At 38.4% G+C, this 25328-nt stretch overlaps 1 protein-coding gene across 1 annotated transcript; it reads left to right on the forward strand.

Annotated features, from left to right (window-relative positions):
- The first annotated feature begins 18037 nt into the window (after positions 1-18037).
- On the forward strand, positions 18038-23096 carry LOC104112411 (protein NRT1/ PTR FAMILY 5.6). The gene is made up of 4 exons (XM_009622331.4): positions 18038-18258; positions 20712-20929; positions 21238-21779; positions 22030-23096. The coding sequence occupies exons 1-4, from the start codon at positions 18111-18113 to the stop codon at positions 22901-22903; spliced, it is 1782 nt and encodes a 593-aa protein (XP_009620626.1). The 5' UTR covers positions 18038-18110; the 3' UTR covers positions 22904-23096.
- The last annotated feature ends 2232 nt before the right edge of the window (positions 23097-25328 follow it).

Below are 25328 nucleotides of genomic sequence, written 5' to 3' on the forward strand. Positions count from 1 at the left end.
ATTTTCTCAACAAATTCCCACCCTCGGGGACTTCAATGACAACTTTTTTCATATCCCGCCTGCTACTAGAAGGCTCAGCTTCTACATGAGGAGCAACAACGGGAGCAACCATTGGGGAAACACTAGGTAAAGATACAAGGGGGTTAACAACGGGTAAAACTGGAAGGGAAGAAAGTGGTGGTTCTTCAGGAATAGGCCCGAGGCCTTCCTCACCTTCAAATCCATGGGCGGATAATCTTTCAATAGGACTAGAGGGGGGATTGACTAAATTACCAATGTCTTCATTAGAAATTTCTAAAGGAACACTCTTCGGTTCATCAACGAGTCTGAAGGGAATTGAACCTAATGGGGGATCTTGGGAGATATGAGTTTCATCATTTGAAACCACGCGTCTTCTAACATGTGGTTTTCTTACCAAGGAACCTTCCTCGGTATCCTCATTATCGTCAGACCCACGGGCTTCGATAGTTTTTCTTTTGGAAGAAGAAGCACTCAAGATCCTCTCTTGAGCGGAGCTTAAAGAAAGCTTGGTTGTGGGAACAGAAGCTAGGCTAATACCGCGAATGGCAAACCCTAATAAAAAGGGGGAGAAAAAAAGTTACATATCTACAAATAAAGAGAGAATGAAATCACGAGAATAAAAAGTTGTTGTGAGTCTTCACTTTCCAACCAAATTTATGTGAAAGAAATTTCTAAGATCTTTTGTCCATGGGATTAGAAGTTAACATCTTTTCTACCCAAGCACAGAAGTCAGGAATTTCTTCGAAAACTTCCATGGTTGCTGAGAAAATAAAAGTATGATTCTGAAGGGGAATTCAATATATCAAATGGAAAAAAATAATACTTACGTGCAAAGTTCCATTTTTCTGGAAAAAAGCCATATTTTCTTCACCCACTAATCAACTGGTGGGGGCAGCAACAAATCGGGCATACCAGCTACTGTCGCAATCATCCTTAGGGCTGACAAAAACCCTTTTAATCCTAGCCACAAGAGAAAAGACACCTTTACGAAATAGATTGGGGGAGTAAAGATGAAGTAAATGACGGAAGGTAAAAGGATAGGAAACCAAATTCGACAAATAGCGAAGGCATGCCACTGCCCTCCACACAATGGGACTGATTTGGCCAAGGAAAACATTAAAATAATGGCAGAACTCAATGATCACTGGGTCAATGGGAGGTTTAAACCCTAAAGTGAAAGGGTAAGTGTAAAAGAAAGAGATGCAAGCATGGTAAGAAGTGATTCTTTGGCTGGCACCAAGAAATAAAACTGGGAATTCTGGTTTCCAAGACATTCATGTCGAACTAAAGAGAGAAGACCAGGAATGATCGAGCTTGGGTAGTGTTCAGTAGGGTTAAGGAAAGATATAGAAGAAACTTGATTTTTCATGACTTCACGATCTGATACACAGGAAAACTCTTGAGGAACAATCTCAGAAACTGTAGGCTCACGCATGGGTTCATTCTGATCCCTACCCCTAGAAGAAGATCTAGGGGTTAAAGGGGCTCTAGGTCTAGAAGAAGATGGTTTGACAGGACTACTCTGGGAAGTAGAACTACGAGTAGATAACGAACCAAGACTACAGAGTCTGCGACCCCTCCTACTTCTAGTAGAGGTGGTAGAAGGAGCAAGTTCATCAATGATCACGACTTTGCGAGGGTCAGGTGATGAAGAAGACATGTTTAATGAATAAAATACAAAGGAAAAGTAGAAGAATACGAAGGAAGGTTAAGGAGATGAATATAGAAAAGAAGGAAAATGATTTCAAAAAATCAAGAGTATTTATAAAGAGAGGCAACCATCATTGAGGTTGATCATTATGAAGCGTCATAATAGAACCGTCAGTTCTTGACTGACACAGCCGCAGAAAAACCCTAAAAAGGCACTGATAAACTGCAGAACCAATCAAGTGAAGCCACGTGGCATGTGCATTAAATGGATGTGACATACGTCGCATCGATTCTGAAAAGGGCATAATGATACTCGAGAAACGACGACAAAGAATTCCCGCAATAAATACTTACCACTTCCCGGATATTCAGTTAAGAATATTCAAAAAGTGAGGGGACTATCTGTATTAGTGGAAAAAAAGGTATGACACATGGACTATTATCAAGGTGACAAGGCATGATACGTGGACCATCAATATAGCGACAAGTGGCGTTCTTAATTTAGACAAGTTAAAGAATGCAGAAAAGGCACGGGAGGAACACCCTCAGGGTTACATTGAGAAAAGAACCGGACCTGACAGCTGTTAAAGGAGAAACATGAGCGGAATGAATATAGGTCGTTAAGAAGGGAAGATGAACGAACCAGTCATAAAAAAGGAAGGAAAATCAATACGGTTATAGGAAATCTTTAGTTATAAACACTTTCGTTACAAATGTATATAGTAACGGGTAATCAAGGCAATTACTGCTATTAGTGAACCCGAATTAAGTACGGAAACCATTATAATTGTATGCTCCTATATAAGGAGTGAAACCTCATTTGTAATATCATCAAATAATCATTGAAATTTATGCAATCATTCTTTACTTTATTTTCAAGGTACTAAACTGCAATTTTGGGAGTGATTATCAATCTGTTTCATATTTTCTTTGTCAATTATCTTCATTCCTTAGTTTTTTAATCTAATTATTGGGAAGAGAAATAAATCTTGGTTATCAGTAGCCCGAGTTTTTTTTAGATATTGACTTTGGCCGAGAAATCTATTTTTGGTTTAAACATATGCACTTTTGGATTCAACCAAAATATGCTTTGTATTTAGGGTGTCCACTATTAATATATCACTACTTTCTAAAAACATATGCATCTATACAAGGAGTTTTTGCTGAACTTTACGGGTGCCGCTAACCCCTCTTGGTATAGCATTGGTCCGCCTCTTCCGTATCAAGAAAGTAGTAAATAACGTACGCTCTAGTCCGACTGTTTTTAGCTATTTTTGTCATTATTTTGTTTCATTTTCTGGGATGTGTTGCAACGAAATAGACAATAGTATTGTTGAATGGTGAGATAAGATTTTCGGTGGATGACAATGAGAATGACGCTGAATTTGAACTACCAAAATGGTGGTTGGCTGAAGCATATCACTTTAGATAGGGGATATACATGAGCAATATAATGAGAATTAGGAGAAGGCTGCACGCTCATATTTCTTATGTTAGTTAGTACTTACTATTTGTTGTGACATTTATTTAACCTAAATAATTTGATTCAATATGTTCGGACCAAACACATCGAAATCACAATATTCAACTTGCTCATTGTTTACCCGAAAAATCGGATAGAGGTGAATTTGTAAGTAGTTCTAAGGATATGTGGTACGACTTGACATAAATGGCATAGAGAAATAGGAATACGTATATTCTTGACTATAAGAACGAAGGATAAAACAATGAGAAAAAGGAATGAATGGACTAGATAAGATAAAATAAAATGAGCCCAAGGAGTTCATATTTCAATATGAGAAGTAGTCTTTTTGTTACAATGTATGTATCCCCATATGTTTACAACAATCATCCTCTTTATAGTAGAGGGATTCTACTTTGAATACAATAAAAAATACATAGTGGGGAACCATGATGAATTAGCTTTTTCCTAAATCCCGCCAGGATTCTCTCCCCTAGTGCGGTTGCAACGACTCTTGTCTGTGAGCTGGATACTGACTCGAGCTCGGTATTGGCTCAAGCCCCTGGCCTTGACTGCTCGATTCTGACTCGGAGTCTAGATATTCGGGGTTGGTGTTGGTCGGTCTATGCATCTTCGACAATTTCACTTTGCCTCGTAGTTTGATTTGGATATGAGCTCGATAATGATACCGAGCTTATCATTGATCGATCGTAGCGCTCGAAGCTTGACGTACTTACTTCGGACCTTGACCTCACATTACACAGATACCCTTTGACCGAAGTATTATCATCTCGACCAATCTGTATGATGGACTAATCGGTTTTGACCGTATACAGATAGTCCATTTGTTTCTCGGGAAGGATGTAACGGGAAACGATATAATTTTCTAATGGTACGATTACATATATACTGACGTTTGCATTGAGTTCGATCGTGACGTACGTGATAGCTGTCCCATCGGTTCCATTTACCGAGGCATTTAATGTGTGTCAGACGATGGTCGGCCATTACCGATATTGAACCGCCACCACTTAGCCTATAAATATCCCTTCTTTCTACCATTAATCACTTTTGCATCCACTGATCTCAAAATTTTCTAAGCATTTTCCCATATCTTCTAAATTCGTTTGAGTGTGAAATTTTCCTTCTGTGTTTTTCACTACAAGAATCTTTCTTTGAAACACCATATCTTTTTTATTTTCTTCTAAATTCAAAGAAAATGGTGAAACCATAAAAAATCGTTCCTCAAAAAGAAGAGGCCTCTTCTTTACAGCCCGCCGCCAATAAAATGCCGGTGGAGCCATGGCCAGAGGAGTGTGTTCCTAGAACATGTCTTCTCACCTCCGATTTCAAGCTCGAAAAAGGCATGTTGGTTCCCGGTCTGTGTGAACCGGTATCGAGATATTTATGTTCGATAACCAAAAAGCAACTTGCACAGTTGAAGACATATTGCAACTGGGACAATAAGGAAGTGGTGATTTCAGCTTCCGACGAAGATATTACCATCCACGTGGAAGGGTTCTTAAGTGTGTATATCTACCCGTTTACGTTAGGACCTTTCGACCCTGTTATCATCGACTTTTGTCGTCAATACCGAATAACTCTAGGCCAAATTCATCCTTCCTTTTGGGGGATCGTTATTCTGATTCGTTTCTTTGTAAACAAGATCGAGGGGATTCCTTTAACCCTCGATCATCTTATTAGATTGTATAGTCCCCGCCTCTTTCGAGGCAGAATAATAAAACTACAATGTCGGGCTACCAAGGTTTTATTCTCGAGCATAGACGAGGACAAAGATCGAGGTTGGATGAGTAGGTTCGTTCGAGTGAAGACTTCAGACCTGATCCCAGCCAAAAAATGTCGTTCCCCGAAAAGTGGAATATGAATCGTGAGTGTAATTTTACTTGTTTTATTCCCTATCACCTTGTTTCTTTGTTTCTTCTCTTGCCGATATCTCTTTTGTGATGCAGCGGTTCCTTGGATGCCTGGTGCCATTCGCGACCTTAAAAGCTGGGTACAAGCTCTAGCTTCGAACTCCATATACGCCGAACATTCATGGAATAATCTGTCAAAGGGCCGATGGGAGGCAAAAAACCATGGTAAGCCTATTTCTCATGTCTTTGAGAGTTCGAACGAAATATTTTCCTAATACTCAACCGATTTTCATGTGCGTAGGCCTGGGCAGAGACGCGATTTTGAGGCCCCTGTCCGGTGAAGAAGAGGCCTCAGCCCCGATTTCCAAACTGGCGAAAGAGAATAAGAGAAAAAGGGCATCTACTTCCGAAAATCCAAAATTGAAGGCAAGGTCGACTCGTAAATCGAGAAAGAAAACTATCCCTTTGACCTTAGAATCGGTTCAGTGCCTAAGAGATGAAGATAAGGAAGAAGAAGGTGAGGAGTTCGTACTGGTGGCCCGAACGAAGAAAACCACCGATCCTTCGCAGGCAGCTGGATCGATGGTGGTTTATACGGCTCCACCTCGAACTGAGGATATATCGAAGAAAGATTTGGGCAGAGTCCCCGAGTCATTGGAGATCGAGGATGTTTCCCATCGAAGCCAACGTATGGGGAATATATCTGAAGGGGCTGTCTCCGAATTTCTTCGAACCGAAGAGAACGCCCCAAGTGACTTACTTGGGGAAGTAGCAATCGAAGATTCACCCACCTTTCCTGCTTTTTTCTGAATGGGTGATTTGGGAAGTCAAAACTTTGGGGCCCTCGAACTGGACAGGCCTCATGAGAGAGATGATCCTTTTTGTGGTCTATTTACTGGTGTCGAGGATGCTGCTGACAGTAACGATGCATCAGATCTTTTTCATGGAGTGCAGCAGGCTTTAAATCAGGTAAGTCTTAAATTATTCTGTATTATCTCTTATGTCTGTTTTTCTTTTCTCACTTTGTTTCTTCTTCCCTCGTAGGCCGTGGCAGCTCATCGAGAAGCATGTTCTCGATCCCGAGTTGAGTTGCGTCGATACGAGGTCGACAACGGGTTACGGAGGAGAGGAATGCCCTCAAACTCCTCTTAGGGGAAAAAAGGGAGGAAATCAAGGACCTCTGTGCTAAGTTGATTAAAGCTCACCAAGATCAGACCGATCTGTCCGAGCAGGTAATGATACTATTAAAAATGTATGGGCTCGATACTGGAACGATGGCTAATCTTTTGGTCTCACAGCTGCAGCAGAAGCTTGAGTTGATCGGGAAACTCCGTGAGGAGGTCGATGTGATAAAGGCAGAGTCCTTGAAATGGAAAGGAAATATGGACCGCTTTGCTGTAGAGAAAGAGGCTGCTCGAGCCCAATTGTCATCGACTGAAAGTCAACTTCAAAGCCTGAAGGAGAAAGGCTTGATTCAAGCATGGAAAACGGAGGAGCTTGAGGCTCGGTTGGCCTCTGAACTTGCCAAGGCTGAAAAAACAAAGGCCGATGCAGATGCATTTGTGGCTATTTATCGGGCTGATGCTGAAGCCGCTCAGTCACATGTGAGAGAGGTTTCCGACACCGCTCGAACTCGAGCACATTGGATCTCCGAATTTGCCAAATGCCAATATAGGAGGGAAACCCTCGAGGAGATCCATGCTCGGGGCTTTGATCTTTCTAAAGAGATAACAAAGGCAAGAGAGCTTGAAGCTGGGTCCTTAGCCTCCGATGATGATGGCGATGATGACGATGACGATGACGATGACAATGACCGGAGCAAGAGTGGGTCTCAGAGTGGGGAGGAGCCCGATGGAGAAAAGACTGTTCCTGTAGACAATTAGGTTCTTTTTTGATCTTTTTTATGTAAGGCCCTGATCAGTCATTTTGTAAATATCATCGTGTATATATAGGTCTTTTCTTTTCCCAGTTTATCTCTATTTTCATTCTTCTGCCTAGTGAAGATTTTGTTTACTTGTGCCTTATGAAAATGTTTATAAGTTTGAGGCTTTAGGAAATTTGGATTGAATTCGGTCTTTGTAGCCTTTATAACTGAGTGAGTAATTGCTTGAACTCGAAGTACGAGTGGTCCTTAGGCTATTATAGTTGAGTGAACGTTTGCTCGAACTTCAAGTAAAGATATCCCGGAGGCTTGATGGTCGAGTGAGTGATTGCTCGAAATCGAAGTAAGATAGCCCGTACGCTTAATGGTCGAGTGAGTGATTGACTCGAAGTAAGATAGCCCGTAGGCTTAATGGTCGAGTGATTTCTCGAACTCGAAGTAAGATAGCCCGTAGGCTTGATGGTCAAGTGAGTGATTGCTCGAACTCGAAGTAAGATAGCACGTAGGCTTGATGGTCGAGTGAGTGATTGCTCGAACTCGAAGTAAGATAGCTAGTAGGCTTAATGGTCGAGTGATTGCTCGAACTCGAAGTAAGATAGCCCGTAGGCTTGATGGTTGAGTGAGTGATTGCTCGAACTCGATGTATGATAGCCCGTAGGCTTAATGGTCGAGTGAGTGATTGACTCGAAGTAAGATAGCCCGTAGGCTTAATGGTCGAGTGATTGCTCGAACTCGAAGTAAGATAGCATGTAGGCTTGATGGTCGAGTGAGTGATTGCTCTAACTCAAAGTAAGATAGCCCGTAGGCTTTAATAGTCGAGTGAGTGATTGCTCGAACTCGAAGTAAGATAGCCCGTAGGCTTTAATGGTCGAGTGAGTGATTGCTCAAACTCGAAGTAATATAGCCCGTAGTCTTAATGGTCGAGTGATTGCTCGAACTCGAAGTAAGATAGCCCGTAGGCTTGTTTGAATCATGAAGTAGAATGAATTTTTCAAAATACGAGGTATCGATAAAGAAGAAATTTCTCTTTATAAGTCATTATACATGTGCCCGAACTCGAGCAAAACTATGCGGGCATGGTTCGTTTTGACTATTTGGCCCTTACACTTTTTCCCTATCGAGACCTTGCTTGGCATTAATTTGATATGAAATAACTATCTTGTACTGAACTTGATTTATTTGATGGTAAAGCCCCCCAGTATTCGAGGTTGATTGTAAATAAGCCTTAGATACTATTGAATTGTCCTCAGGTAGCACATAGTTGTTGCCTCGTTAAAAACCTCACCGGAAAAACCCAGTTAGGATAAAAGCCGATTTAAGGGAAAAAGAGTGCAACGCGTACTTTAAGACCTGAGGTCTCGATGTCTTTGGTTAAACTCCTGCAATGAATTAGCGTCGAATATGTATATATAGACAAAAGAATGGAGGAAATCATGCCTTAACAATAATATCGTTTGAGAAGTGATATGTTCCAGTTGTTTGATAATGGTTCACCATCCATCGTTCCGAGTTTATGAGACCCCTTTCTGACTATATCGAGGACTTGATAGGGTCCTTCCTAATTCGGGCCGAGCTTCCCTTCATTAGGATCTCGAGTATTGATGGTGACCTTCCTTAGGACTAAGTTCCCAACCCTGAAGTGGCGGAGGTTGGTTCTTCTATTGTAGTACCTTTTGATTCGTTGCTTTTGTGCAGCCATTTGAACAAGTGTCGCTTCTCGTTTTTCATCAAATAATTCGAGGCTAGTATTAATTGCCTCATGGTTTGATTCCACCGATGCATGTCGAAACCTTGCGCTGGGTTCTCCGACTTCGACTGGAATTAAGGTTTCGGAACTATACACTAAGAAAAACGGAGTCGCTCCTGTACTGGACTTCGATGTCGTTCGATATGCCCAGGGGACTTCGGCCAGAATTTCTCTCCATTTCCCTTTGGCTTCGTTTAACTTTTTTTTCAGGTTTTGGATGATAGTCTTGTTCGTTGATTCGGCTTGTCTATTCCCACTGGGGTGATACAGTGTCGATAATATCCTTTTTATTTTATGGTCTTCAAGAAATTTTGTTACTTTACTGCCGATAAATTGCTTACCATTGTCGCATGCTATTTCTGCGGGTATCCTAAATCGACACACGATGTGATTCCAGATGAAATCTATAACCTCTTTTTCTCTTATTTTCTCGAACACATGTGCTTCAACCCATTTAGAGAAATAGTCAGTCATAAATAAAATGAACTTAGCTTTACCTGGGGCCGATGGTAGAGGGACGACGATATCCATCCCCCATTTCATGAATGGCCATGGGGATATAACTGAATGAAGTTGTTCCCCGGGTTGATGGATCATCCGTGCAAACCTTTTACATTTATCACATCTTCGAACAAACTCCTTAGTGTCCTTTTCCATGCTATCCCGGTAATATTCTGCTCTGATGATTTTGTGAATCAGTGGTTCGGCGCCGGAGTGGTTCCCACAAGAGCCTTCACGAACCTCTCGTAAAACATAATCGGTGTCTCCTGATCCCAAGCACACTGCCAATGGTCCATGGAACGTCCTTCTGTACAATGTTCCATCTTCAACCAACGTGAATCAAGCAACTTTGATTCGTAGGGCCCTTGATTCTTTAGGGTTCGATGTGAGTTTTCCGTTTCCCAAATATTCAATATACTTATTTCTCCAATCCCAGGTTAAGCTTGTGAAATTTATCTCGGCATGCCCCTCCTTGATTACGAACCCCGATAGTTGAACGACAGTCCCCGAGTCGATCTCATCTTCCTCGACCGATGACCCCAAATTTGCGAGTGCATCGGCCTCACTGTTTTGTTCTCGAGGTACATGTTGTAAAGTCCATTCCTTAAAACGGTGCAAAGTTACATGTAATTTGTCCAAATACCTTTGCATTCTATCTTCTCGAACTTCGAAGGTTTTGTTTACTTGGTTCACTACCAGTAAAGAGTCACATTTGGCTTCGATGACTTCTGCTCCTAGGCTTTTGCCTAGCTTGAGACCCGCAATCATGGCTTGGTACTCGACCTCATTGTTAGTTAACTTAGAAGTTTTGATAGATTGCCTAATAATGCCACTCGTGGGGGGTTTCAACACGATGCCAAGCCTGACCCCTTCACATTCGATGCACCATCTGTGAACAGGGTCCAAACCCCCGATGATGTACCTGATTTCAAAAAAAGTTCTTTCTCAACTTCGGGTACGAGGGTTGGCATAAAATCGGCCATGAAGTCCGCTAAAATTTGAGACTTGATGGCCGTACGGGGTTGATATTCGATATCGTACCCGCCGAGTTCGACGGCCCATTTGGACAATCGGCCCGATAGTTCGGGCTTGTGTAAAATATTGCGAAGTGGGTAAGTTGTCAAAACGCATATTGGGTGACATTGAAAGTATGGTCTTAATTTCCTAGAAGCGCTTATTAGTGCAAGTGCCAATTTCTCTAAGTGTGAATATCTAGTCTCCGCTACTCCTAAGGTCCGACTTACATAATAAACAGGAAACTATGTACCTTGCTCTTCTCAAACTAGGACACCACTTACCGCGATTTTCGATACGGCCAAGTATAAGTAAAGTTTTTCATATGTCTTTGGAGTGTAAAGCAGTGGTGGGCTCGACAGGTATCGTTTCAATTGTTCTAATACTTGTTGGCATTCCGGGGTCCAGGCGAAATCGTTCTTCTTTTTGAGTAGAGAGAAGAATCTGTGGCTTCGATCCGACGACCTCGAAATGAATCGGCCTAAGGCAGTTATCCGTCTGGTTGGCCTCTGCACTACTTTTACACTATCCACGATGGTGATGTCTTTGATGGCCTTGATTTTATCGGGGTTGATTTTGATTCCCTGATTTGATACCATGAAGCCAAGGAATTTGCCCGAACCAACCCCGAAAACACATTTCTCGGGGTTGAGCTTCATGTTGTATTTCCTTATAATCTCGAACGTCTCCTGCAAATGAGTTAAATAGTCCTCTGCGCGTAGGGACTTAACTATCATGTCATCAATGTAAACTTCTATTGACTCACCTTTTTTTTTTTGAACATTTTATTCACTAGGTGTTGGTAAGTAGCTCCTGCATTTTTTAGCCCGAAAGGCATTACATTATAACAATATGTTCCATACTTGGTGATAAATGAAGTCTTTTCTTGGTTCTCCGGGTTCATTCGAATTTAATTGTACCCGGAATAAGTATCGAGAAAAGTAAGGATCTCGTGGCCAGCTGTAGCATCGATCATGCGATCGATGTTAGTCAATAGAAAAGAATCTTTGGGGCATGCTTTGTTTAGATCTTTATAGTCTACACACATTCTAAGTTTGTTCCTTTTTTTAGGGACTACGACTACGTTGGCTAACCATTCTGGATATTTTACTTCCCGAATCGACCCTATTTTGAGAAGTTTACTTACCTCGTCCTTCACGAATGCATGTTTTAACTCGGACTGAGGTCTTCTTTTTTGCTTTACCGGTTAGAACCAAGGGTCCAAGCTCAGTCGGTGCGTTGTTATCGACGGCGGGATTCCTGTCATGTCTAAATGGGACCAAGAAAAGCAATCTATGTTATCAATAAGAAATTGAATAAGTTTTTTTTAGAGTTCGGGGGTCAATCCTGTTTCCAGGTATACCTTTCTATCTGGCAGATGTTCGATCAATATAACCTGTTCCAGCTCTTCGACCGTTGATTTGGTGGCGTCAGATTCTTCGGGGGCGATGAATGTTCGAGGGGTCAGGAAATCTTCTTCATCATCTTCTGTTTCCTGCTTCACCGATTTGGTCGAGACTGGCGGCTGTGATTGCTATTTGGCCTATCGTCTATTTTTAATGATCGATCTTTCCGAGGATGATAATGTTGATATCGGTGTTATCTCATTGACCGCAAACATTTCCTTCACAACATGCTGCTCTCCGTACACTATTTTCACACCGTCCGACGTTGGGAATTTCACTACTTGGTGGAGAGTCGAAGGCACTGCCCTCATATTGTGGATCCAAGGCCTTCCGAGTAGGGCATTGTACTTCATGTCGCCTTCAATTACGTGGAACTTTGTATTTTGGATGGTTCCAGCCACGTTCACTGGTAGGATAATCTCTCCTTTAGTCATTTCACTGGCCATATTGAAGCCGTTTAAGACCCGAGCTGCGGGTACGACTTGATTCTGCAGGCCAAGTTGTTCCACAACCCTGGAACGGATGATGTTCGCAGAGCTACCTCGATCCACTAAAAAACGCTTAGCTTAAACTTTATTTAATAAAATAGAAATTACCAGAGCGTCGTTGTGGTACTGAGAAATGCCTTCTACTTCTTCGTTTTCGAACGATAAAGTGGCTTCGGGCACATAATCTCGGGTTCATTTTTCCCCTGTGGCCGATACCTTAAAGTGTTTGAGTGCGGGTCTCTGTGGAGTGTCGACCTCACCGATGATCATATGGATGATATGTTGAGGTTCCTCTTGTTTATCTTTTCTGTTGGAGTCCCTTTCTCTGAAGTGATTCTTGGCTCGATCGCTGAGGAACTCTCGAAGGTGGCCCTCATTGAATAGATGGGCTACCTCCTCCCTTAATTGTCTGCAATCCTCGGTCCTATGGCCATGCGTACCATGATATTTGCACATAGAATTTGGGTCTCTTTGGGAAGGATCGGTTTGTATGGGTCTGGGCCACCTAGTATCTTTGATTCTTCTGATTGCCGATACAATTCTTGATGCATCGACGCTGAAGTTATATTCCGATAATCGAGGTGCCTTTCTAGGATCGGCATATTTGTCAAAGCCATTTTTGCTTATAAGTCCCCGAGAATTCTGTCTTCGATCACTCCTTCGATTGTTCTGGGCGGCATTGCGTATCGAACCGTTGTTCATTCGATCTGCGACGTATGGTTGATATCGATCCCCATTCGACCTCGGCTCTTTGTCGATGTCCCCCGGTTTTTAATAGCCGATCTGTTCGGATGCACGGATCCGGAAGGAGCTCCTAGTTGGTCGTCTTCGACCCTGATTTTTGATTGATATCGATTGTGCATATCTGCCCAAGTTATTGCTGGATACTCGATCAAACTTTATTTCAGCCGATGTGATGCTATCAAACTTCGCTCGTTCAACCCTTGGGTAAAGGCTTGGACGGCCCAATCGTCTGTGACAGGTGGCAATTCCATGCGTTCCATTTGAAATCGGGACACGAACTCCCTCAGCATTTCATTATCTCTTTGTTTTACTTTGAAAAGGTCTGATTTCCTTGTTGCAACCTTTATGGCTCCGGCGTGAGCCTTTACAAACGAATCCGCTAACATGGCAAATGAGTCGATGGAATTTGGTGGCAGGTTATGATACCAAATCATCGCCCCCTTTGAGAGGGTCTCTCCGAATGTTTTCAACAACACGGATTCGATTTCATCGTCTTTCAAATCGTTACCCTTGATGGCACATGTGTAAGAGGTGACGTGTTCGTTGGGGTCGGTCGTGCCGTTATATTTGGGGATTTCGGGCATACGAAAATTTTTGGGGATTGGTTTTGGGGCTGCACTCGAGGGAAAAGGCTTATGTACGAATTTCTTAGAATCCAACCCTTTTATCATTGTGGAGCCCTCGAGATTTGATCGACCCTGGAATTATATGTTTCTACTTTTTTATCGTTGGCTTTGATTCGCTTTGTGAGCTCCTCAAGCATTTTAGCAATTTCGGGATTAGTCCCCGATTCTTGCTCGTTTGACCTTACTACGGCTGGCTCCGTTCAGTGGGCAATTTCTCTAAGTGGACTGGGCTCCGGTCTGCTCGGTAGCTGGGTTTGGCTCTGCAACTGGGCTATCGCTACCTGCTGGGCTTGCAACATTTCGAGGATCATACGCAAGCTGACTCCGTTCTCCTCCATGTTATGGGTGTCTCGAGCTGCAGATCGAGTACCGCCATGAATGCTATTTTCAGGTTCGGAACGTTGGTTTGCCTCAAAGGCCACATGTGAATTGACGTCCAGCGGTACTTCGGCTCGAGCTTCAGGCACTTCGACTCGAGCTTTAATGACATCGATAAGCGGCCTTCCGGCCATGGGCATCAAGTTGTTGGTTTTATCTTGAAGGCCAACTTCATTGTCGGTAGGTAAAGCCATTAATCGAGGGTTTGCCATTGCCAATTCGAAGTCAAAGACACTCTTAAAAGACGAGCGTAAACTGGTGTGTGTTGTAGATTTGTATCAAACAACGACTGTTATCCTTAGCCTCACGGTGGGCGCCAAATTGTTTACCCGAAAAATCTGATAGAGTTGAATTTGTAAGTAGTTCTAAGGATATGTGGTATGACTTGACATAAATCGTACAGAGAAATAGGAATACGTATATTCTTGACTATAAGAACGAAGGATAAAACAATGAGAAAGAGGAATGAATGGACTAGATAAGATAAAATAAAATGAGCCCAAGGAGTTGATCTTTCAATATGAGAAGTAGTCTTTTTGTTACAATGTGTGTATCCCCAGATGTTTACAACAATCATCCTCTTTATAGTAGAGGAATTCTACTTTGAATACAATAAAAAATACATAGTGGGGAACCCAAGATGAATTAGCTTTTCCCTAATTCCCGCTAGGATTCTCTCCCCTAGTGTGGTTGCAACGACTCTTGTCTGTGAGGTCGATACTGGCTCGAGCTCGGTATTGGCTCGAGCCCCTGGCCTTGACTCGAACTCGATTCTGACTCGGAGTCTGGATATTCGGGGTTGGTGTTGGTCGGTCTATGCATCTTCGACAATTTCGCTTCGCCTCGTAGTTCGATTTGGATATGAACTCGATAATGATACCGAGCTTGTCATTGATCGATCTCAGCGTTCGAAACTTGACGTCCTACTTCGGACCTCGACCTGACATTACGCAGATATCCTTTGATCGCAGATATCCTTTGATCGAGTATCGTGAATATGCTTTCCCAACTGAAAAAGTTGAGTTTCTATAAATTTGAATATCATTCGAAGTTATTGGGTGTCTGATTTGGTATCTTAGAAGTATTAATGGAGGAATATAAAAAACACTCATTTTTGGATGTGATATAAGTAAACCCATTTCGGGATATCACTTCTCAAAAGAATCAAATTCTTGCACTCATAAATCACATTCTATAGATCCCCTTCAACACCAATAAACCAATAGCCGACATTTCTACTGTGGATGAAGGGAGAAGGGGGAGGGGGGAACATAGTTGGTAGCACCAAAATAGTAATAACAGGATATAACATTCTATATAGTTGGAAAATATTTATTCACACTCAATATTCACACAAAGCAAATGAATGCTATATATATATATATATATATATATATATATATATATATATATATATATATATATATATATATATATATATGTTGTGTATAAACTTTAATCACTTAATCATGACTAAATAATAAGTACGTATTTTTATTTTAATTAATGACTTAAAATTTTAAAAATTATTTAATTTAATATAAACAAGTCGAGTAGTTATTTTTTCTTATATTGTCCTAACGTACTGTTAGAATTATGCACCACTTATGCACTAAGGGGTGAATAGTGGGGAGGGAGTGAATAGTGTATCCACAAATTAAAATTTCTACCCAAATCTTTTAGTTTTCCTAGTAACCTGGTTCTTCAAAAGGTTTTTGCAATTCTTGTAACTAATAAGTGCGAAAAATAAAGAATACGAAAATGTTACGTGAAAAATCTCCTTGCTCAAGGGAGTAAAAATCATGACCCAACTCTTGGATTTTCTCACAAATTTCACTACAAATAACGAGCAACATGCTACAATCAACCTGATCGTAGCTACTCACTCCAAACTAATTTTTTAGACTAGAATAAAGATTGTCACTCAAGGACTCTTACAAATAGCTTACAGTACAAGCAAAGTAAGACTTTAACTCAAAACACCTATTATAAGCTCAAGACAAAATAAAATAAACTTGAATCAATCTATGAAACTGGGTTCTTCACTCTGTAGTGCTCTTGTGAGCAGCAACTTATTGTGTGTAGGTGCGCAACTTGTGAAAAAACAAACCCGTACTATATATATATATATATATATATATATATATATATATATATATGAATACATAGTAGACGTCTAGAAATAGAAGGATGTTCACCAAGTTGCACCAAATCTCCTAGCCCTAACGAATAAAGGAAGTAAAAAATTTTATTCGATCTTTCAAAAAAAGTAGAATTTACTTCAATAAGTACTTCCTTAATTTTGGCGTAAACTCAATCCATAAAGATCTGCCAAGAATTCCTAACGTTCGTAAACTCAATCCATAAAGATCTGCCAAGAATTCCTAACGTTATCATGTGGCTATCATGTCAGCATAGTATAAATAGTCAATTGTCATGCGCGAAAGTAAATCATTAACTAAGAGACATAGAGCATTGTAAGTCCTGGTGCAGTTATTTGATTTGATTTGTTGAGAGAACAGTTTGATCATTTGTGGGAGTATGTACCAACTATGCAATAAAATTAATAGTGTTTTCCTAAACTCCCAAGTTATACTCCACGGAAAGCAAACGAGTTCTTTCGTATACTTTCCCTTCTAATTTACTAGGGAAGCTAAATGCTACTTGTGCTAGCTATGCAGCAGAAAAGCATGTCAAAAATAGTTATTTTTTTTCCTAGCATTAACCTCCAGATATCTTATTTTAATACTAGCACCATATAAGTAATAATTAACCAAGATTCTGATCTGTTTAGCAAATCCAAGCTACGGATTTGAGCTATGACACAGTTTGTGTGGCTGCTATAAGCAGTGACAAACTACCATTGAAAAATTCACAAAATAGCAGTTTTTTCAGCTTATTTAAATATTAATCAAGCTAGTGGTAACTTTAAAAACAAAATTAAGCTATGAATTTTGAGCTATTACACTGTTTATGGCTGCCACGACCAGTAATAAATGGACAAATTCATAAATTGGCTGTTGTTTTCTGCTTATTTAAATGTTATTCTAGTTGGCCGTTGAGATTAGTAGCCTTTATTATTATTATTGTTTCTTCATTTTCTTCATCAGTCCACAACGACGGAAAAAAATACACACACACAAACGTGATGTGATTCAATAAACATTCAATAAATAATTTATTACAATTATGTCCATTCCAAGAAAATTTTAACAATCTCAAATTGAAGACCCCATAATTGTACTCTTTGACAATATCTACTTGCAAAATAACATCCTTTTTTTGGTCAAGAAACATTATCCATATAGAGGCATATTCCACTTTAAAAATGATAAGTCAAACACAACCATGGTAGGTCTATTTTATACAACTGAATATGTACAATGAACTAGAGAACTACAACTATGTTTTGTAAGGTAGAAAATATTATTTAGGAAGATGATTTCCTTAATGAAATCAATTTCTAGTATTCGGTAACTTTGAATTGTTGAAATTATTTGTGAGATATTTTTCACCAAAAAGAAAAACGACGTATGTACATATACGAAGAAATCATAGCTTAAATGATATCTAGGTCTTGCTCCATATCACTACGTCAATCAACACTTAAAAACATTATTATCAACAAAACTAAAAATTATCATCATATCATGTTCTTCACCCTATACATTAATAATATGTAACATGCTTTTACACCTAATGAACATCGTAAAATGATTAAAAAAAAAAAACTTCCATACCAAATAAAAGATGTATTATTACAACTTAGGTTTTGGTTTTCTAGCTCCTCGGAATTTGATAAATCAATTGGCATATAATATTAGTCTAAAATGAGCTTAAATGAAATAATATTATCAGTAAGAATTCATATAGCCGATCCCAACTTAAATTTGGGAAACTCGTAGTTATTGGCATAAAATAACCGTGAAAACATGTAGACTGATGACTCTTGTAAATATGGTCAATAGTCATAATATTTAGTCTCTCTCAACAGACAACAATATATCTATCATGCCCATTTTTGTAAATGAATTCCTAAAAGGAGAATCTAATTGAAAGCAATATGGATGCCATTCCTCCTGTTTAAAGGCCAATGATACTACTTTAATCTAGTGGAAGGAACTGTTTCTTTTGTTAACTTTTAATTACTTAATTACAATCATTGATAAGAAAATCTATTTTATTTTCAACATTATATTCTTTTGGCTCTTATAGTCTCAGAAGTCAGCAGGGGATTCCTCTTCCTATATAAGGAGAATAAAAGCAAAGAAAGCTGCCAACTTACAAACAACATATCTTCTTTATTATCTTAGAGAAATGGAAAAGAAAAATGTTGAGATAAAGATGGGAGAATCAGTAGAAATTGATGAGCAAAAATGGGTTTATGACTCTTCAGTTGATTACAAAGGAAGAGTTCCTCTCAGAGCTTCAACTGGTGGCTGGAAAGCCTCTTTCTTGATTATTGGTAAGGATTCATCTAACAAATGTCACATGCACACAAAAGTTTCACTTTCCTTTATCTCTCAATGATCAAGAACAAAAAGTAAATAATTCAGTTTGTTTTAAGCTGCAAAGTTATATATATATATATGTATATCTTATACTCCATTCACTGATCGTATAAATGAATTTTTAGACAAACGGTGGAAATTGACATGTTGTAGAAGGTTACTTGATTATGATTACTTTTAATCTGATTTGATAGTACAAAAATATTTTACGCTGTCGATATATAAAACCATTTTTATTAGGGAAAAAGACTTTTGCAAAAAAAATATAGGATAAAACTGACTACAATAGACCCTTATGTGTGGTCCTTTTTTCGAAACACATATAGCATAAGCTTAGTAACTTAGGGCGGTGAAACTACTTTGAAGGAGGAACCAAGTTTAGTGTGTTTACTTTATGAATTTGCTGATGTTTGGTCTTTATTGGCAAAGAAAGGTCTCCACATAAAAAGACTTCCAGAAAATATTACCTTCCATTAGTCAGGCAAGGGCTGGGCTCTGAACTTTGTTGTGATTGATACCAGCATTTGAAGTACTAAACGGTATAGGTGAAGCTAGAACTTTAATTTTATGGGTTATGAATATTAAAATAATTACTTAAGTATTAATAATTGGATTCTAAATTTAATTTTTGTATATATTCAATGAATTTCTTAACTTAAATATACAATTTAAACAAAAATTACCGCGTTCGATCGAACCCGTACTTGAGCTTCTAGCTCCGCCCCTGTTAAGCAAAGCAGCAACAGATAGGTACTACAACAACAACACAGTGTAATCCCACAGGTAGGGTCCGGAGATAAGGAATCATATTCATATATCTTAAAAATCTTCTCCTTTAATATCTTTTTATTTTATTTATATAGAGCTGATTATCTGTAGTCAGTTCCTTAAACAGAAAGCTATTGACATGGTCTAGTAGAGTTTGATGGTTTTTCTTTTAATTTCCTAAAATGTTGCATTCAGGTGCTTCTTTCTGTTAAACCCCTTCATATACTACATCCAGTCGATTTTAAACTTGTTTAAGGTTTTAATACATCTATTGAAAGATTATTTTAATAGCACTAAAGATTTATTTTGGGACTAAATTACCTTATATCTCTCCTCAGAATGAGTAATAATTGCTGCGAGACTTTTTAGAAAATTGTATAGACCGTGTATTAAAATAATAAACCTTCTTGATTTTCTAAAGCAACACTTATTTTGAAATATATTTATTTGACTAAAACGACTTATAAAATGGACTGGAGAGAGTATTAAGATTAATAAAAGAAGAATTAGGGGCCCATAAACTTGATTAATCAGTGGTTCTCTGTCAGTGAAAAGAATATTACCCTTTTGAGAAAAGTCCCTGTGTAATGAGAACCACTAAACAGTTCTATGGTCACTTTTTTGGCACTGTAGACTGTAGTTATCAAGATATACACTTTTTCATAACTTGATAAAAGTTTGGTTAAGTGGAAAGTAGCACATAGCCAGGGTATATAACTCATTGGTTCTCTGTAACATACTACTACTCTTTTTATAGATAATTCTCAAGAACTGTATTCACAGCATAAATTCCAAAACTAGACTCCTACAATTGCCTAGATTCTACCCAAGTGGTCCACTACCTAAGACATAACAACAACAACAACAACAACAGCTCAGTATAATCTCATTAGTGGGTATGGGGAGGATAATGTGTATGCAGACCTTACCCCTACCCTGGGGTAGAGAGACTATTTTCGATAGACCCTCGGCTCCCTCCTTCCAAGAACTCTCACCTTGCTTTTGGGGTGACTCGAACTCACAACCTCTTCGTTAAAAGTGGAGGGCGCTCACCACTAGAGCAACCCAATACCTAAGACAATGAATATTTATGACCGCAATAAATATAATATCTTAATAAGTGAAAAACATAGCTAATGGCCACTAATAGCCTAGCTTGATCAAGCTTCTTTTTTTTTATTTTTTAACAAAAGTATTTTTTTTTTTGTACAAAGTGTGCTGGGATGCGATTCGCCAAGCTGGGTAAAACTTTCCCCTATCTCCAAAGGGATTCGACTCAATACTCTTTTTTTCGGAGTTAAGGTTTTGACCAACCTTTTAGAAGGGGGAAAAAAATTGAGTAGAAGTAGAATTTTTTTTTTGAGAAGCACAAAAAAATAACTTTTCCCAAAAGCACTTTGCTGAAAAATATTTTTAATAAAAATACATTTAGAAGTACTTTTTAAAAGTTTGGCCAAATACTAATTACAAAAGTACTTTTTAAATTAATTAAAATTGATTTACAAAGTTCTCTCTGTTCTTTAATTTTCAGGGTATTATATTTTTATTTTCTTGAATACATGATGTATTATACATCTTATATCCTTTATTACTATTATGTAATTGGAGAAAAATAATGAGTTGTATTTGAATGTAACAGCAATTGAATTCAGTGAAAGGCTGAGTTACTTTGGAATAGCCACAAGTTTGATTATATACCTAACTAAGGTTATTCATCAAGACCTAAAAACAGCAGCAAAAAGTGTGAATTACTGGACAGGTGTCACCACTTTGATGCCATTACTAGGAGGGTTTGTTGCTGATGCATACTTGGGCAGATTTTACACAGTTCTTGCCTCGACCACTGTCTATCTCATGGTAATCACAATATTTGTCCACAAAAGAAAGATTCATTTCTGTATTTGAAAACTTTTTAAGTTTAACTTTCTAATTATATCCTTAATAAAATGTTGTTATAGATCATGACATGTATAAAACTATAAGTTTTAAGAATACTATTAATATATGTCAAACTTGAGTGTTCGGTCAAATACCATAGTATAAAATAAAACGGAGAAACATTGTGATCAAATTATAACTTTGCTATACACAAATTGTGATACCAAATCATCATTTGCTATGAGACAACTAAAAGATATCTCTCTTACCTGCTGTTTGTTAAACAGGGCTTGCTTCTGTTGACAATGTCTAGTGTGGTACCAAGCTTGAAACCTTGTGGAAGTGACATCTGTCAAGAACCTAGAAAAATCCATGTAGTGATCTTTTTCTTTGCTATCTACTTAATCTCAATTGGAACAGGAGGGCACAAGCCTTCTTTGGAAAGCTTTGGAGCTGATCAATTTGATGATGATTATCCTAAAGAAAGAAGAAAGAAAATGTCTTTCTTCAATTGGTGGAGTTTTGGACTTTGCTCTGGTGTTTTACTTGGTGTCACACTTATTGTTTATGTACAAGATCATGTTAGTTGGGGTATAGCAGATTTGATCCTTACATTAGTTATGGCTTCTAGTCTAGTCATCTTCTGTGTAGGCAGGCCATTCTATCGTTATCGAAAAGTCACTGAAAGTCCCTTAACTACAATGCTACAAGTTATTGTTGCTGCAACTAGAAAAAGAAATCTTCCACATCCTTCTAATCCTGCTTATTTACATGAAACTCAAAAGTCAGAAGCTAATCGAAGGAGGCTATGTCATACCAAAAGCCTCAAGTAAGTTTTCAACTTAGTCTTGAATTGATTTGATTATGATATTAGTATATATATGTTATCTTTTGCTAGAAGATGAGCGAGTTGCTATCATGTGACAAAAAGGTCACGGGGTTCGAGCCGTGAAAATAGCCTCTCGCAAAAATACAGGGTAAAGTTGTGGTCCGACCATTCCTCGGACCCTGCGCATAGCGGGAGCTTAGTGCACACTTTATTAGTATATATATGTTACCTTTTGCTATTTTACTTGTAGGTTTCTTGACAAAGCTGCAGTCTTTGATGAGACACAAGATACAATAGTGCAAAAGCAGAATCCATGGAAACTTTCAACTGTAACCAAAGTGGAGGAACTGAAACTACTTATCAACATGACACCAATTTGGCTAACCACTTTACCATTTGGTATTTGTATAGCACAAGCTTCAACATTTTTCATCAAACAAGGCGTGACACTTAACCGAAAGATCACTCACAATTTTGATATTCCACCAGCTTCAATGTATGGCATTGGAGCTATTGGCATGATAGTAACTGTCACTATCTACGACAAAATCCTCGTACCTATCTTAAGAAAGGCAACAAGAAATGAGAGAGGCATCAGTATTCTTCAAAGAATCGGTATTGGAATGATGTTCTCGATTATAACTATGATCATTGCAGCTTTGGTTGAACGAAAGAGACTAAGAATTGTTGAGAAAAATCTACTTGAGGGTTCAATTTCAATGAGTGTGTTTTGGTTAGCACCTCAGTTTTTTCTCGTTGGTATAGGAGATGGATTCGCGCTAGTGGGATTGCAAGAGTACTTCTATGATCAAGTACCTGATACAATGAGAAGTTTAGGCATTGCATTTTACCTTAGTGTAGTTGGTGCAGCAAATTTCCTAAGCAGCATGTTGATCACAATTGTGGATCATATCACAGAAAAAAGTGGTAAGAGTTGGTTTGGAAAGGATCTGAATAGCAGCAGACTGGACTACTTCTACTTGTTGTTAGCTACTATAACAGCAGCGAGCTTGTGCATCTATGTCTTTGTTGCAAGGAGCTATTCCTACAAGAATGTACAAAGCAAGAGAACTGCGGATGTGGCTAATTGCCAAGATGGGGATGATCGCGAAGCAATGGCTTAGAAATTTGATCTCTAGTACATTAGTAGTACTAGTATTGAATTAGTGAAGTTGTCAAGCTGAGAAAGCAAAGTTACCATGTATCATATTTTGATAACTTAGAAGCAACAAAACTCCTTTCTTAGAAGTTTAATCCTAGTACATTTACTAAATTAATACAGTCTTCAAGCTGAGAAAGCAAATTGTTGGCGTGCAATTAGTTACCCTGTATTGTTCACATAAGTTAGGACTTAGGAGTAGAAGATCCTTTCTTTTTCCCCCAGATTTACACTGTCAACTTTTATCTGTTTTAGTATATGCCAGTGTAACTCTGGCTAAGGTCCGGACAGTATAGCTGAATCATTTCTGGGAGTTAAAATAGCACGGGGCTAGCCAGTTTTCGGACTGATAATTGAAAAATAGCCAGTGTTTGCAAAGTCATTAAAAAATAGCCACTATTTTGCTGCAACACGGAAAGTTCCAGCATAATATACTGGAGATTGGAGCACTTGTGTATGAACTTCCAACATATTATGTTGGAACTCCAGCACATTATGATATTCCAGTATGTTATGCTGGAAGTTAACATCTAAAAAATTCGAACTCCAACATATTATGCTGCAATATTTTCCGAATTTTGAACATGATTTTTGTTCAGATTTATGTTTACATGAAAAGCGGCTAAATTTTGATTACTTTTGAAACTTTAGCTATTTTTTAATTACCAGTTGTAAATTTGGCTATTTTTGAATTTCACCCTTTCTCAGATTGACCATCACCTCATTATGGGCTAGTCAACAATAATTGGGCCCAAGTTAAAGGCCTTTGATCCTTTAGTTAACCAATGACCCATAGTCCATAATCGTGATATACCAGAATTTATGTGTCATGAGTTATGACCTTACCTTAAGACATTAGACAGAAATGTTTAACCACCACCAGCAGCTATTGACCTGAGGTAGATTTAGGATTTCTAATATATGGGTGCACTACTAAAAAAAAAAAGAAAAAAATATATTAAGTGGGAATTGTATTCCTCTTGGTAAATAATTTAACCTCCAACCAAGTGAACCATTCAGTTTATTTGGAACATGAGTGCCAACAATTAATATTATACTAATTTAAAAAATATATATACATAAAATACCTAATTTTACAGAAAGACCATGAATTCACGTGCCTCGTAACTTTTTCTATAAATTCCCTACTATTGACTTTGTGTATGACGAAGTAGGACTATTACTATCAAGATCACAAATTCATTCTACGTACTATCAGTAGGATCCAATTGTAACAGGCGACACACTCGTACTCTAGAAATACATAAATAAAGAATTACACAATGAAACTATAAGAAAAAATGGACTAAGATTCGCAACTCTCAAATGATTCATTTTGGACTCAAAAGCAAGGATGGTACAATAGTCTATCAATAGAAAGAACAAAAGATTTCTGTAGCAAAAAATAATTAATGAATATGGTCAATGGTTAGCTAGTGGAACATTCAAAACCTAACAAACCAAGGACAAGGTAGGTGGTGACTATGAGGTACAGACATTTGGGCCTACAATCAGTCATATTGTGGGCCATATCCAGCTTGTAAAACTAGTTACACTCATTGGGCTTGTTATGGATCCATAGACATGTCCCTGTCGTCATTTTAACTTGTTGCCTTGACGACTTATCAGATTTTTCTATCCGGTCGAAATTAATTGCATTTTCTAGCTAAAAAATATATAACATATGTTTACTTTTTAAATATATAGGAACCAAGTTTATTGGATTAATTGCTCTCATGATAGAACGGAACAACTGGAATGACGACGACGGTGCGAGGCACCACATCTTCTTAACTCTTTAAGAGTTAGAAAATGTGCTTCTCTATTTAAGCACAAAAATTTTCTTTTCATTTTTAGATGAGGGATAAAGTGCCTTAGTAAAAGGAACACTTCAAACTTTTCGTTTTCCTACAAAAAAAAAATCTCCATTTCCTATTTACACCTCTTTATTTAACTAAATAAAAAACTTAACAATATGTTCTCATAGTCGTGAAAAAGAACTAATAATGTGACGTTTGTCATATGAATTCATGCATTTGCTTGAGAGCAAAAGATTCATGGTATTAAACTTGACATGTGAAATAATAATTTCGTATGTTATGTAAAATCATTGCCAAAATAGTAGCTGCGTATGATCAGCTTTAATCTATTATGGTCAGTGACAGAGTCAGAATTTTCATCAATGAGTATCAAAAAATAAATAATTAGTTACATCAAAAAGTTAAGGGGAATCAACGTATAATAAATACACATAAAATATAAAAAATTATCTAGCAATATAGTTTAATTTTTCGGTGAATGAGTGTCACTATGGCTACTGATGACGGTGTGGGGATTAATTACTGCATTATTAGAATGTGCTATGACAAGACTAACTTTGCAAGTTGTAG

The sequence above is a fragment of the Nicotiana tomentosiformis genome, chromosome 7 (assembly GCF_000390325.3).
Source record: "Nicotiana tomentosiformis chromosome 7, ASM39032v3, whole genome shotgun sequence".
Taxonomy (NCBI): Eukaryota; Viridiplantae; Streptophyta; class Magnoliopsida; order Solanales; family Solanaceae; genus Nicotiana; species Nicotiana tomentosiformis.